Raw genomic sequence first — 13737 nt, 5'->3', positions numbered from 1 at the left:
TCAGGCCAGTACTCGACGCGCTCAGCATATCAACGTTTCTTCACGGGATCCATCCACTTTGAACCCTATAAGAGAGTTTGGAAGTCTTGGGCGCCACTACTCGCAAAATTCTTTGTTTGGTTGGCCACACAGAACAGGTGTTGGACGGCTGATAGGCTGCAGCGTCGCGGACTACAACACCCGTCGACTTGTTCGCTTTGCAATCAGGTGACTGAATCGATGCAACATCTTCTTACAGATTGCGTGTTTGCGAGAGAAGTGTGGTACAAAGCGATCCGGCGAGTGGACTTACAGGGGCTGACGCAGGATGGTTTCGTTACCGTCTTCAGGCATGGCAGTCGCAGACTCAGGAAAGAGTTCCCAGTGAGGTCCAAAAGGGTTTAAACTCATTGATGATTCTTGACGCTTGGTTTATTTGGAAGCTACGGAACATATGTGTCTTTGATGCCACTCGATCGGTGGTAGGGGCACTCCTGGGTGAAATCTTTGATGAGGCTAGGCTCTGGAGTTTGGGGGGAGCAGTAGGGCTGCGAACTCTGATGGAATGAGGTGTTGTCTAGGTCGCTAGTTTCTTTCCGTGGCGCGAATGTATTTTATAACTATCCCGGTCGTCGGTTCGGCTTTGTATTCAGACTTTTCCTCTTCTTAATATAACTAGTCTGATTGTCGTGTCTACGTCGCGCCCGTTTTTATTTTGCTATATAGAGAATGACAAAAGAAGACTAAAAAAATTAGGTTCACAAATTTTGTACATTTCAATATTTATTTATGAAATTATTAATATTAAACACATTCAATTATTATAGCGAAAACAATGGCACTTTTATGCATGCACATAGTTTTAACATGTAGGTGAAAGTAATAGTAACCTAAAAAAATTTGTTTCATATTTTTTGAGTTTTAGATATTTTTCTTTGCATTTTAGATTTTTTTCAGCCGATTTATTAATATAACTAATATTCATTTCAACATTTTTCTAGAATTTCCAAAAAAAATACATATATATAATATACGTATATATACACATGTGTATATACATGTACATATACAGGGCCAACTGCTACAGTAGCAGGGCACTGAGAGCTCGCCAATTCCACCACCATTAGTAGATAGTATTGATTAGTGTCGTATAAATCACATGACTGATAATGTGTTGAACTAGATAGTAAGCAAGAGATTGGAGAGTAGAATTATAGTATTGATTGATTGTTCATTGCATTATAAAGTCTATATTACATACATGTTCAACAGTGCTATTGGGGAGACATCCCTCCCGAATAGACAAGCGAACGAGCAACTGCCATAGGCAGTTGTTGAAACTGATCAATTCGCAACAAAATACACGCAACAACATATACTAAACTAGACACTCCAGCGGCCGGTGATACTCACCGTCAACGCGCTAGTGTTTATTCACTGTGGTTGAACGCTACGTGCGTGCAGCACAGGATAGGGAAACCAAGCAAACCAAAGATAGTATACACGCAATGCTACAGTAGAAATCAAACGAGACGACACACTTAACACTTTCTGACTCGCAAAAGAAAGATGACAACAAACGGTCTATGATAGACACACTTGACACTTACTGACTCGTAATCCACTTGTAATAGCAAGGAGCAAATTGATACACTGACACTTGGAGACGCACTAGCCCACCATCCGTGCCGCGCTCCCGCAGCAAAAACTCGGCAGGGCGCGTCCTCCACGCCGGCGGCGCCTGCCAGGCGTCTCAGTTCCCGCAAGTTGGGAGCCTGAGACGACGCCGGTCGCCGGTCTCACCGGACACCCGGCCCGTACGCGCAGAAAGGCGACGGGCCAGAGCGTATGTAGGACATACCTGTCGAATTTTTGCCTCCCCCAAGGCACCCTGTGCAAGTGAAGCTACGAGTTAGAGCTTATTTGATCAGAAGCATTCTAGGCGAAGTGAACACAAGCAAGCAATGTGCAACTGCAGCTAGAGCAAATTAAAGCAAGTGCAGTTATGCGATGATGTTAGTGATAATCCATGAAAATGGAGTGCAGTGTGAACGTAACGATGTTTCAAACACCCTAGAATAAGCAGTTAGTGTACTAATAGCTCAGGTGGATGACATGTCGGGTCCTAACATTGCCACGGATTAACTGGTCAAGCTGTCTCCGATGGTAAAAGTTCATGCATCTGGCCAACTCCATTACTGGTGCGCGGGCGTTTGCCCAATTAAAGTTTCTTCATTCTGGGCGGTTGCCCTTGTGAAATTTGAGTTCAGGTCAGAATGTTTGCTCACTGCAGGCGTTCCAGAGTCAATAGGAGGCCAATATGATGGCTCCAGCTTCTTTAAACACCTGGCCCAAAGCTTCCAGCTGTGAAGAGAAACCTCTTTCAGGTCAGAATGTTTGCTCACTGGATGCATTGCCGAGTCACTTGGACATCGATAAGATAGCTCCAGCTTCCTTGAGCACCTGTTTCAATGTCTCCAGTTTCAGTTTAGCTGAAGAGTAGCCACAAGTATGAGCAGCCAGTTTGGCTTGGGAGCTGCCTCGGATGCCCAGTAAGGCCATCTCCAAGGGAATCGGCATCCGGCTACCGTATCCCTGTGCCTGACGATTTGCCGCTCGCCTGCTCCCGCAAAAAGCTCCAACAGAATCGGCAAACTTGTTTTTTCATGTCTACAGGGATGCGGGCTGCGTTCGGAGATGGCAAATTTGCTGAAGGAAAACAGCACCCGTACCACTGTGCATAGCGTGTGTACGGTGGGTCCGAGGAGAGGAGGAGAGTAATGAAAAAAATAAAATAGGGTAACTGTTGGAGATGAAAAAATAAAAAAATGTTATAATAGTATTAGTAGATACTATAATAGTGTTATAGATAATAAATTTTTAAAGTTTCAATGAACTTTGCCGCCCACTTTTTTGAAATGCTTGCCGCCCACCTTTTTTTTGAAATGCTTGCCGCCCACCTTTTTGAAATGCTTGCCGCCAACTTTATTATCTGGTGTCTGCCAACTCTTCTTGTTTTTTCTTTTTCAAAGATTGTAGACCCCTTGTCTTTTGTTTTCTTTTTCCCTCCTTTGCAAAAGAGTGGAGCCCTTGTATGAAGGTCAGAAATCGACGCCAATTCCTATCCAACCCTGCCATAAGCCACTGAATTGGCTCTTTGAAAACTTGAAACACCTATGAAGTCCAGGGAGCCCATCATTTTGAGACTTTCGAGTGCGATGGCTCATTGCCTCAGCCTCTCAGGCCAACAGCTTGGTCTCACAGATTTCTCCGATTCCCTTCTTGCAATGCTATTCCAAAGGTCATGAACTCATGCAAAGCTCATTTTCCACAGAGCCAGCAGAACTAAAGTGGGATCGAAATGTCGTGCCCAATTCTTGGATTGCAATGGCATTACCCAGCCTAGAACTTTGTGTGTACACCTTAGTTGACTGAAACTTAATCTTGGTATGGAGTGTGGACTCAACTGACCAACCCTAGCCATGCAGACATAGAGAGATTTGGTACACAATCAGGTTCAACTGTCAATCAAGTTACTACCTTTATGGTTAGAGTATGATCTGGGAGATAGTAAAAAGTTTGAAATAAAAGGTGCATGGTTAATTCTTAATAATATGGATAAACTAAATGAAAGGGATCGATGCTATTTGCACCTCGCTATGCCTTTGGGGCGTCCTGCCAAGGTTTCTCCTGGTGAACGAAGAAAGCGTAGAAACCACCGAGCACGGTGGCTCCAGCCATTGCCCACACAAGCACCTGCACCGGGAGCGGCATGATCGCCGCCACCTTGTATGAGAATGCAGCAGTGAGCATCGTGGTGAGCAGCCACACAACCATCTTGATGTGCTCCCGGCGGGGTGATTCCGGCAGTGTCCTCTCGTACTGGCGAAGGAAGTAGAAGAGCAGAACGAGGTCAAGGTAGGAGAAGACCACAAAGGAGATGGTTCCCACGTCTCTGTTCGAGCTGTACACAGCCATCGCCGAGTTGAATGTCAGGAACGCAAAGCCGACGATCGTCAGCAGCGAGGGCCATGCTCCCTCACGGTCCTCTGGTGCTGGCTCGAGCAGGGCTTCATCCATGAACCGCTTCTGCTGCTCTGATCTCAGACTAGCTGCGTGTTGAGGTGATGGTGATGAGGTAGCTAGGTATATCTCCCTACCGTGACAGACACATAGATCACTGGCGACGAGGGGTTCTTGAGCAAAATCTGAAATGTGCACACTGATTTGGGTGAGTATGATGTGTGCTGCTCTGCGATGCAAATTAATGTGTTGAGAATTCTTATTCAAGTTGTTCGCAAACGGTGGAATTGGTGAATCATTTACAATTTTGTCAATGAGCATCTTCTCATGCATCCTTTCCATCTGTTGTGTTTAATTTGATCACCGTTTGTAAAGTTTGTCAGGTATCTGTATCTGTTATTTTCGAGAATACTATGTTGTTACACGCTACTTAAAACTGTATTGCAGTTGATATATGTGGACCGAATCCAAATATCTTTTAAAAACAGATGCATATAGACATATGGTAGTTAATTGAAATATGATGGAATCACAATTTTCACCAAGTAACAGTTGCTTAGTATTGTAATAATCCACTGATCCAATGCAAAACATGTTTTTCACTATAAAACTTCACTTGTTAAAAATCTAATTCAATGTGCTATTACATCACATGTGTAGTATCCGTCTCATAATTGCAACTATTTACCAAAGGTTTTCAAGGTCATAGTGAACCCAATTTCATCCTACTATGTTGTTGCATATTTTCGCTTAATATGACTCACGACATAAAGACCAAACTCTCAAAGAATAGACAAATACCCCTACAAGCTGACAATTACTAGTTAAACATTTTCTCAAAAAAATTACTAGCTAAACATATGTGAATCTTGCCTGTGTTTATTAAAAACAAAATAGCATTAACTGCTGTTGGGATAGTGATGAATTTCCAAGGTTAAACATGTCACTAGTTCAGATGAAATTCTTTGCCATTTTTTTCTGAAATTATGTTAGTATTTATTTCAAATATGAATAAGTCTACTTCACCACTTAAGTATCGATATCACACTCAACTCCCCACTATAAAACTAAGGATTGAGAGCAGCCCCAATGTATGGGAAAAGCAAACGGTGGCTTGCACAAATCAAACCGAACACGTTAGAGCTGTCGAACTGTGGGTGTTAGTATGGATTAAAATTTCAGGAATTTCAGAGGGGTTCTGATTTTTTTTTTACTGACATATGGGACCCTTCCTGCCAAGGATTAAACATCTAATTTCGCGAATTTCGATCTTTTCGTTGATGAACGAAAAAAATTGAAAATAAAATTGAAATCCCTAGGTATTAGAAAGTTAAAATCGAAATGAGTTTTCTGTTCGAAACGAGGCGAATAAAAATATAATTTGCGCTGCGGGAGGAGAGAGAATGACGAACGACAGGGACGATGCGGGATAAATTGATGATCGAGCTCTTCAAACAAAGTACCGCCCGCCGCCGACGAACCTCCGCCCCACCCCCCCCCCCCCCCTCAGTCCTTTCCTCTCTCTGTCCCGCTCGTTCACTCCCAAACAGACCGCCGCTGCCATCAAGAAGGTCCCGCCGGCATCATCCCGCTGCCTCGTCGCAATGGCTTCGGCGCCGGCGCCGCCACCATAGACGAATTTGCGCCCAGTTCCGGCTACCCTCCTCCCAAACTCCGGCGCCGGCAGGGGGCAGGATGTGCCAATACAACTTATAGCACTTGCTTTTATGGGCTGGGATTAACTTCGAAATTGAACTGAATCATAAGGATTTGAAGCCCAATCTCCCTCCTACCCAAATATGCCCTGAGATTTGATCCATATTCTTGGTACTTACCATGTCTTCCATGCACAAAATGATGGGGGAAACTGTCCTTTCACAAAGGGAGAGAAAAATAGCTTCATGTAAAAAAATGCTGTTTCAGCGCGTATTCGAAGGGATCATACCAGTGGCCAATGCGGCGGCGGTGTCGCACAGCTTTTTCAAAGGAGCACGCCGTGCCTTGGCAGCATGAGGGGAGCGGCAATGAGTTAGACAACTCTAAAAGCAGCTTTCAGAGTTGGGGGGAATCGACGAGCCGTGGAAACGACGCGCAACTGCGCTCTGGGGCTCCGGGCTGGGTGGTTGTGGTGAGCTGAGCAGATATATAAACCCGTTTGTACTTTATAGCATCTTCAACCGACTATTTATATTTGACCTCATATTCTTCTTATTTTGGGTTCCTCATCCAGATTTTATCATGTATTTCTCAATGTGTTCCAACCGACCCCTCGTATTTGACCCACTATATTCGAATCACCTCTATTTTATTAATATCTGGTAACTCTCTCCTCTCTCTCCCCTCTCTCCCAAATGAGGGTTTGGATGAGGAGCCCCTAGATGTAGGAGGTGAGGGAGGAGATTTGAGGGCTTCTTAAATAAAGGGGGTCGGATAGGGGTCGGTTGGAGATCGATTTTTATCGTTTTTTTCCTCAAATATAGGATAGGGGGTGAGAAGAGGGCTCGGTTGAAGATGCTCTTAAAAGCAGCTTACTGCCGGTTATAAAAAAATCGTGCTTATCATAATAATCCGATAAAATTCAGCGATAATTTGCTTAGAATTTACACGTAAAATTTAAAATTCGGCAAGAATTTAGATCGAATCAACCGAACGGTAACCGATCGGTTTACTACGTTTATCGACCGTATTTAACAATTTATCAAACGGTTTTTTCATATTGTTCGAATTGTCAGTAATCATTCGGTTTTAGCGATTTATCAAGCGGTTTTCTCGAATTTTAGTAAAGTTTAACAACAAAATCAAAAAATAGCTCAATATTGTAAAATCAATAACTAATTCATCAGAGTTTCAAATCAAATGAAACAAATTTTGTTATTTTTCTTGTAATATGATCTATATGATAAAAGTATTTATACTCATAAAAAAAGTTAAATATTTTCTGTGAGAAAATATATTTGCTAAACTTAATTAAATGCATAGTTTACTCTTTGCGAATCTAAAAATCATAAAACCAATTTTGTTAGTCATCTTACATGATCCTATATCTTTTAAAAATACATAAAATCATGAAATAGTTATTGTTACATGTAGGATTGTGTAAATGTGTTGCAACTAGATTAATTCATAACTAATTCATCACACCTTCAAAATTAGTGAAACTATTTTTATTAGTTTACTTATACTATGCTTTATGTAGAAAAAATAATGGTAGACATGAAGAAGTTAATTACAGTGTTGTTTCTTAATATATTCACTTTATGCTTCTGAACTTTGTAAAAATCATGGAGAAATTAGTAAAAATCTAAATGAAGTGAAACTAATTTTAAAGATCGTCTTAAGATACTCTCTACACAAGAAAAATATTTGTTTATATTTAAAGCTTTTTCTTAACATAAGTTAATAAATAAGCTACACATTTCAACTTTTTCCTTTTTTAAACTCTTCCTACAAAATATGATGCAAATGACACTATTTTTTTTAATTTTTTTCACAGAAGATCTTCGAATTTTCTCTAGTTTTTCTTAGGATTTTTTTATTGTTTTGAAATTTTTGAATTCAAAATCAAAAAACAATCGGTTTCTATTATTGAAGCGAAACGATAAACTCGGTTACCATGATTTTCGAGCGATAACCGCCGATAAGTTCAAACACTACCTAGGAGACAATGGAAGAGAGGTTGAAAATGAGGAATGAAGAGCAAACGATACAAAGAAATAGAGAATGGAGGAACCTCGAATCTAGGCAGAAACAGATCATCTGACTAAGAAGAGAAAAAGCTACCTGTGAACAATAAATGAACAGTGGTCCATGAGAGGACTGTGATTTGCAGTAAAACACTGTAGCGACTACTGTTTATGAATTGATGTGCTGCTTCTACTGTAGTGAGAAACTGCAATAGTATTGTTCTCTCCACTGTAGTAGTACTGCAGTGTGGGTAAGTCACTTCTATTATTCACCGGTGACTTACCTCTTTTAAGATTCTGATTGGTTGAAAAAATATTTTAGGCCTGTTTGTTAGAGCTCTTCTTGATTCAAATTTTTTACGGGGAGTGATTCTCTGGATGAAGTGATTATGTGGTTGAAAGTGATTTTTTAGTGATTCTCTAAAATAAAATATATAGAAGAAATGATTCTCTGTGGAAAGTGAATTATGGAAAGTTGCTTTTTTCAGCTCCCTAACTTTTAGTTCATTTCAGAGAATCACTCCCACGGATTCCACTCAGTGAGCTGAAAGCTGAAAGCTGCTGTTTGACAGAGCTCTCCTTGATTCCATCCGGGAAGCTGCTCTGGAAGCTCTGCTAAACAGGCCCTTAGATTCCCTGGTGATTCTCCAGAATCTCTGTCAAACGTGTCAAACCTCGAAACGTTTCACCTTGAATCACCTGAAATGTTTCTCATTTTTAACACTGCTAGTAGAATCAACCGAAATGATGTTTCACCCAATTTGATTCACTTTCAAATATTTTTCTTTAAGAATCTGAATCCAGAATTCCTACCAAATGTTTTTAAAAATTGAGGGCGATTCAACAGAGAAACGTTTCCAGAGAAGATCTGAAACCGAAACTTTTCTGAGAGAATCTGGACACGGATTGTGCTTGTCTCGTATATGTGCTCCAGTAGAGTCGGTTTTGAGCTATATAGTGATACTGCGAAGACTCAGAAAGGAGAGAGGAGTGACATATTTGCTGAATGAAATGCTCGGTCACAATACTGTGTGGGGTCACTCAGTAATGGCTCAGTGCTTTCGTGAGTAAAAGAAAACCAATTTAATATAGGAGAGAAAAGATAAATTTGATTTATAAAATATCTACTAGATATAGTTGAAAAAAGAAATATGATAATAGTAATAGTAGATACTATAATAATATTATAAGATATAAAATTTTAATAGTTGCTAGATGACCTTAACGCGTAGAGAATCGGGAAGCAGCGACGCTGAGCCGATGACCAAGTATTACTACTATTTACATATCTACTTTAGCCGGAGTTTCGCCAAGACAATTTTTTTTTCGACAGAGTGCGTGAGGAGAGTGAAAGTATTGGAGGGAGTCCGATTGCATACTGCGAATTTCACAAAGCGAAGTCAATGGATCGCCGTCCGAATGTACATAGTTTGTGAGTAGTTCAGTTTTCCTTTTCTGAGTGCGTGAGTATAGTACTAGACAGGGCGCCGTTAGGGTGTAATTGGTTGTCCTCTTGTACCGTATATACAGTTAAGAGAAGTAGGTTGAGTAAAATTATATTTATTAGAAAAAAAGAATATTTGATTATTTGTGTTTATCTAGACAGGTTGAACTGAATTTCTATTTGTTTGATCGAATCTGAAGTCATATGAGCAAATACAAGAGGAGAGATTATGATTAGTTGCATATATGAAAATAATTTTATAATATTGATAAATATACACGTTTATATGAGCAGATACAGAAGAGTGCGTCCGCAAGCTACATACATACATTTATATCCACTAAAACAAACTAGAATAATATATACAAATAACTAAATATATTTTTTTCTAAAATTATAATTACCTATCGAATTAAGAAGCTCTAATAGAGTAACCAATCGAACCTGGATAGCATGTGACAGTAGCTTCTGGGACATGGCAGTCACGATACCTCGATGCTAGATCTACTTTGGACAACAGATCACGGGGCTGACATCAGGGAAGGTGGTTCTCGGAACTAGGGAGGTATTCTGCGAAATTAGAATTTGTTTAGGAGGGTTATAAACATGAGCTTGAACCTCCTGTTAGAGTTTGAAAAGTGGATGTAAGCGCGCTCGATTCCTTTTTCACATTTATGCAAGCTCGCCATGCATACGCAATAAGAAAAGACTGTGCCTAAGAAAAAGTTAAATAAACAATAATGACACATATAACTCTACCATGCTGCACCTGGTTAGAAGAGCAGCAGTAGCATTGTAGCAGGTCAATTCTCCTTTGTTGTTGCGAGTGGAAAAGCTGTTAAACACACTTTTTGCGACGATCCTAAAGATGTATTTGGTTAGAGGGTGAGGTTAGATGAGATATCCTGTTTTTAATGTGATAAGTCAATTTTTTTGTTTGGTTGGATAGATGAGATAAGCTAGTTTTTAGTTTGATAGGTGAGATGAGAATGAATAGTATAGATTAGTTTCCTGTTTAATTGGATGGATTGAATGACCTGATTTAGTTATAAATTAGTACATCATATGAGAAAAATATTAGTGATTTTTTTTCTGATTTTTTGAATTTATTTGAGACAATAAAAATTGTTAGAAGTTTTAAAAGTAATTTTTTAAGAAAATTTTAATTAAATAGTGGCTCAATTTTTTTATCAAACTAATTAAACTAAGTTGCTAATAAGCTCTAATTTACCCATTAAAACGTTTTGAATTTTTAAATTACTCTTATATTATAGATAAAATCGATAGCTAAATAAAAAGGATGAACACACACGTACACGAATAAAGATGGCCAAATGGGCCAATCGGGCCGGCCCGGCACGGGCCCATCTCGGCACGGCCCGAAATCGGCACGGCCCGATTGGCCCATTTACTGTTACGGGCCGTGCCGTGCCGGCCCGCGTGCCGAGCCGTCGGCCCACGGCACGGCCCAACTGTCACCGTGCCGTGCCGGGCCGGCCCACGGCACGGTCGGCACGATGGGCCCGGCCGGCACGATGGGCCCGTTCGGCACGATGGGCCCGTTCGGCACGATGGAGGCACGATAGGCCCGTTTGGCACGACGGGCCCGATCGGCACGGTGGAGGCACGACGGGCCAGGTCGGCACGGGAAGGCACGACGGGCCCGGCCGGCACGGGAAGGCACGACGGGCCCGGTCGGCACGGTGGAGGCACGTTGGGGGCCCGTCAGCACTCAAAAAAATAGGAAAAAAATCAAAAATAATAGCTAAAAAATCAAAAAAACAATAAAAAATATGGAAAATAAATACATAACATCTTTATTGATTGGTTGCCTCGTTAAAAACCTTTCTACTAGAAGGAAAAAAGAGTACAACCAATGATTATGCTCCGAAAATTACATGGTTTCATTAGAAACCCCAGAATTTTGCTTGCAATTTTTCATATGCTTCCTCAAGTGTCCCGTTCCATGTGAAGATCTGGCACCTATTTCTATACTGCATATATTACACTTAGCAAATCTTACCTGTTCCCCGTTAATTTCTTTGAAGACCTTTTCAAAATGTTGCCACACTTGAGACCATACACCTGAGTTCTCGGCGCCTTGATCCATGAATTGAAATATGGAATTAGTTTCTTGATGTGAAGTGAATACTGGCTACTTGGCTAGCAAATAGGAAAAGAGAGATGGGTGGGCAGGGTGGAGTTTGAGATGGAGTAGATGGTATTTATAGGGATGAGAGGAGAGGTAGGTGGGGGTGGGGCCGCGGGGGGTATTTTAAAAAAATAAACAAAAAACATGAATAAAAAAACTTAGAAATAATAGGGGCACATGATTAATTCTAAAAATGAGCTTTATTGATAGGTTGCCTCATTAAAAACCTTTCTAGCAAAGGAAAAAAGAGTACAACCTAGCTCAGAAAATTTAAAATTACACGTTCTCATCAGCATCTAGATACAAATTTTGGAATGATTCTTCAAGCTCAGTATTTTCTGCAGTGTGTTGCATTCGTGCTTCAGCTTGTTCCCAATCCTTTACTATGGTGAGTATTTCAACCATCTCACTTGACAGATTTGTTCTTCTCTCTTCGATTATCCTTCCTGTAAGACTGAAGGCAGCCTCAGAAGAAACTGTAGATACAGGAACCGTTAACAAATCTCGCGCTAACAGTGAAAGAACTGGATAATTCGTCTTGTGCTCATGCCACCATTGCAGTATGTTGAAGTTTTCTTGTTCGTGGCTGATAACGTCACTGTCGATGAAGGTAGTTAGCTCCCCTCCGGATGTTGGAATTCCGGTGCCCGTAGACGATCGTGACGAAGAGTCTGAACTTCTTGATGAAGAACCTGCACCAAATATTTTTCCCCACGTTGTCGTCTTCTTACTTGTTGTGGGTGCTAGTGGAGGTCGTTGCAGGCGAACTCCGCCATACTTTGTTTCATATTTACTATAAACTTCGAATAACTTAGAACGAACATTAGTATAATAATTAGAATAATCATGGCCAAGAGCATCACCTAGAATTGCGAGAACTCTACAGAAAGCTGCAATTTTAGCTCTAGGATCTAAAATAAAGGCAAAAGCGTATAACAAAGGAATTTCTTTCCAATACTTTAAGAATTTAGATTTCATAGGAACTACACAATCTCTTAAAAGATTGTCATTTTCATAGTTGTTTAAATGAGTAGCAATTTCAACAATATTATGCACTACTAAACAAGATGTTGGATAATAAACTCCTGATAAACTCACAGTTGAATCATAAAAAAATTCAAGAAACTCCAGTATCCTTTCAGCAACATACCAATGCGCTTCCGTGAGTAAAGTTTGACCCCCATACTGATGGTAATGTGTATGAATAAACACACCAAATGTGCTCTTATATGGTATCAAATTTTTAAGCATCAAGAAAGTAGAGTTCCATCTCACCGGCATGTCCAGAGCAAACTTACGTGGACGCACACCCATTGCAACACAATACTGTTTATATGCTGCAATTCGTTGGTTAGAGGAGTTCACAAAAGATATTGCAGTACGAAAATCTTCTAAGTATCGCGATAACCTCTTCAAACCGGATTTTACTATAAGATTGATAATATGACAAGCACAACGTTGATGTAACAAGAAAGATTCAGCATAAGTACTAAACAACGGAGTAAGAATATCCATTGCTCTAGAATTTGCACCGGCATTATCTAAAGTGATAGAAAATATTTTATTCGTGAGGCCAAAGTCTGCAACTACTTGAGATATTTTTTCAGCAATATTTTCACCGGTATGCGCGTTGTCAATCAAGCGAAAACCTATTATTCTCTTTTCTAATTCCCAATCATTATTAACAAAATGAGCAACCACACTAAGATAATCCTCTCTAGCCCTACCTGCCCATATGTCCGAGGTCAAAGCAACTGAAAATGTACATGTTTGCAACATTTCTTTAAGTTTGCTACGACACGTATTGTAGTATTTTACCATATCCCTACTAGTTGTCTGTCTAGAAACATGCGTGAACCTAGGATTATGAGCTTGCTTAATGTAATCTTCAAATGCAGCAGACTCATCGATATTGAGTGGTAGATCCGCTCTTGCAATGAAGCGACATAGCTCTTTTCGAGCATTGGCAGAGTCGTACTCCCAATGATGAACAGAGCCGTCGGGGTTGTACTGCAACACCGTCTGCTTCATGGCTGCTCCACTCTTTCGCTTGCAACTTATGGCGTGCCTCTTCAAGTGCCCCGTTCCACCCGAGGGCTTTGCAGATAATTCATTTTTACAAATATAACACTTAGCATATCTGACACTTACCCCATCTTTCTCTTTGTAGATCCTTTCAAAGTCTTGCCAAACATCGGAAGTACCGGCTCTTGATCTTTTAGACCCGCTGCTTGCTAATGTGTGCGCACTTGTAGAGCCTGACGATGGCACTCCTGCTGCATCACCTGGATCTGGATGTGAACCAACCGGAGGTTCACCGTCGGGTCCATCATCACCTGCAGCACTAGTATCAAAGGGGCCGTAGTCCCCTGTGAGTCCTTGGAGAAAAAAAATCATGATCTATGGATGTATCATGATCACCGGATGGCACTCCTGCTAATTCTCACGAACTTTGA

At 40.7% G+C, this 13737-nt stretch overlaps 1 protein-coding gene across 1 annotated transcript in view; it reads right to left on the bottom strand.

Annotated features, from left to right (window-relative positions):
• Positions 1 to 1177: 1177 nt before the first annotated feature.
• The window catches only part of LOC133923217 (uncharacterized), a 40085-nt gene continuing 27525 nt past the window's right edge, over positions 1178 to 13737 (bottom strand). Inside the window, exons 2-4 of the mRNA XM_062368640.1 lie at positions 5948 to 6041; positions 3633 to 4187; positions 1178 to 1870 (exon numbers count right to left, since the gene is read on the bottom strand). Coding sequence (XP_062224624.1) covers positions 3637 to 4187; positions 5948 to 6041 — 645 coding nt within the window. The 3' untranslated portion in view covers positions 1178 to 1870; positions 3633 to 3636. The remainder of the gene's footprint in view (positions 1871 to 3632; positions 4188 to 5947; positions 6042 to 13737) is intronic.

The sequence above is a fragment of the Phragmites australis genome, chromosome 6 (assembly GCF_958298935.1).
Source record: "Phragmites australis chromosome 6, lpPhrAust1.1, whole genome shotgun sequence".
In the NCBI taxonomy this organism is placed as follows: domain Eukaryota; kingdom Viridiplantae; phylum Streptophyta; class Magnoliopsida; order Poales; family Poaceae; genus Phragmites; species Phragmites australis.
This window is presented reverse-complemented; position numbering and strand designations above follow the sequence as displayed.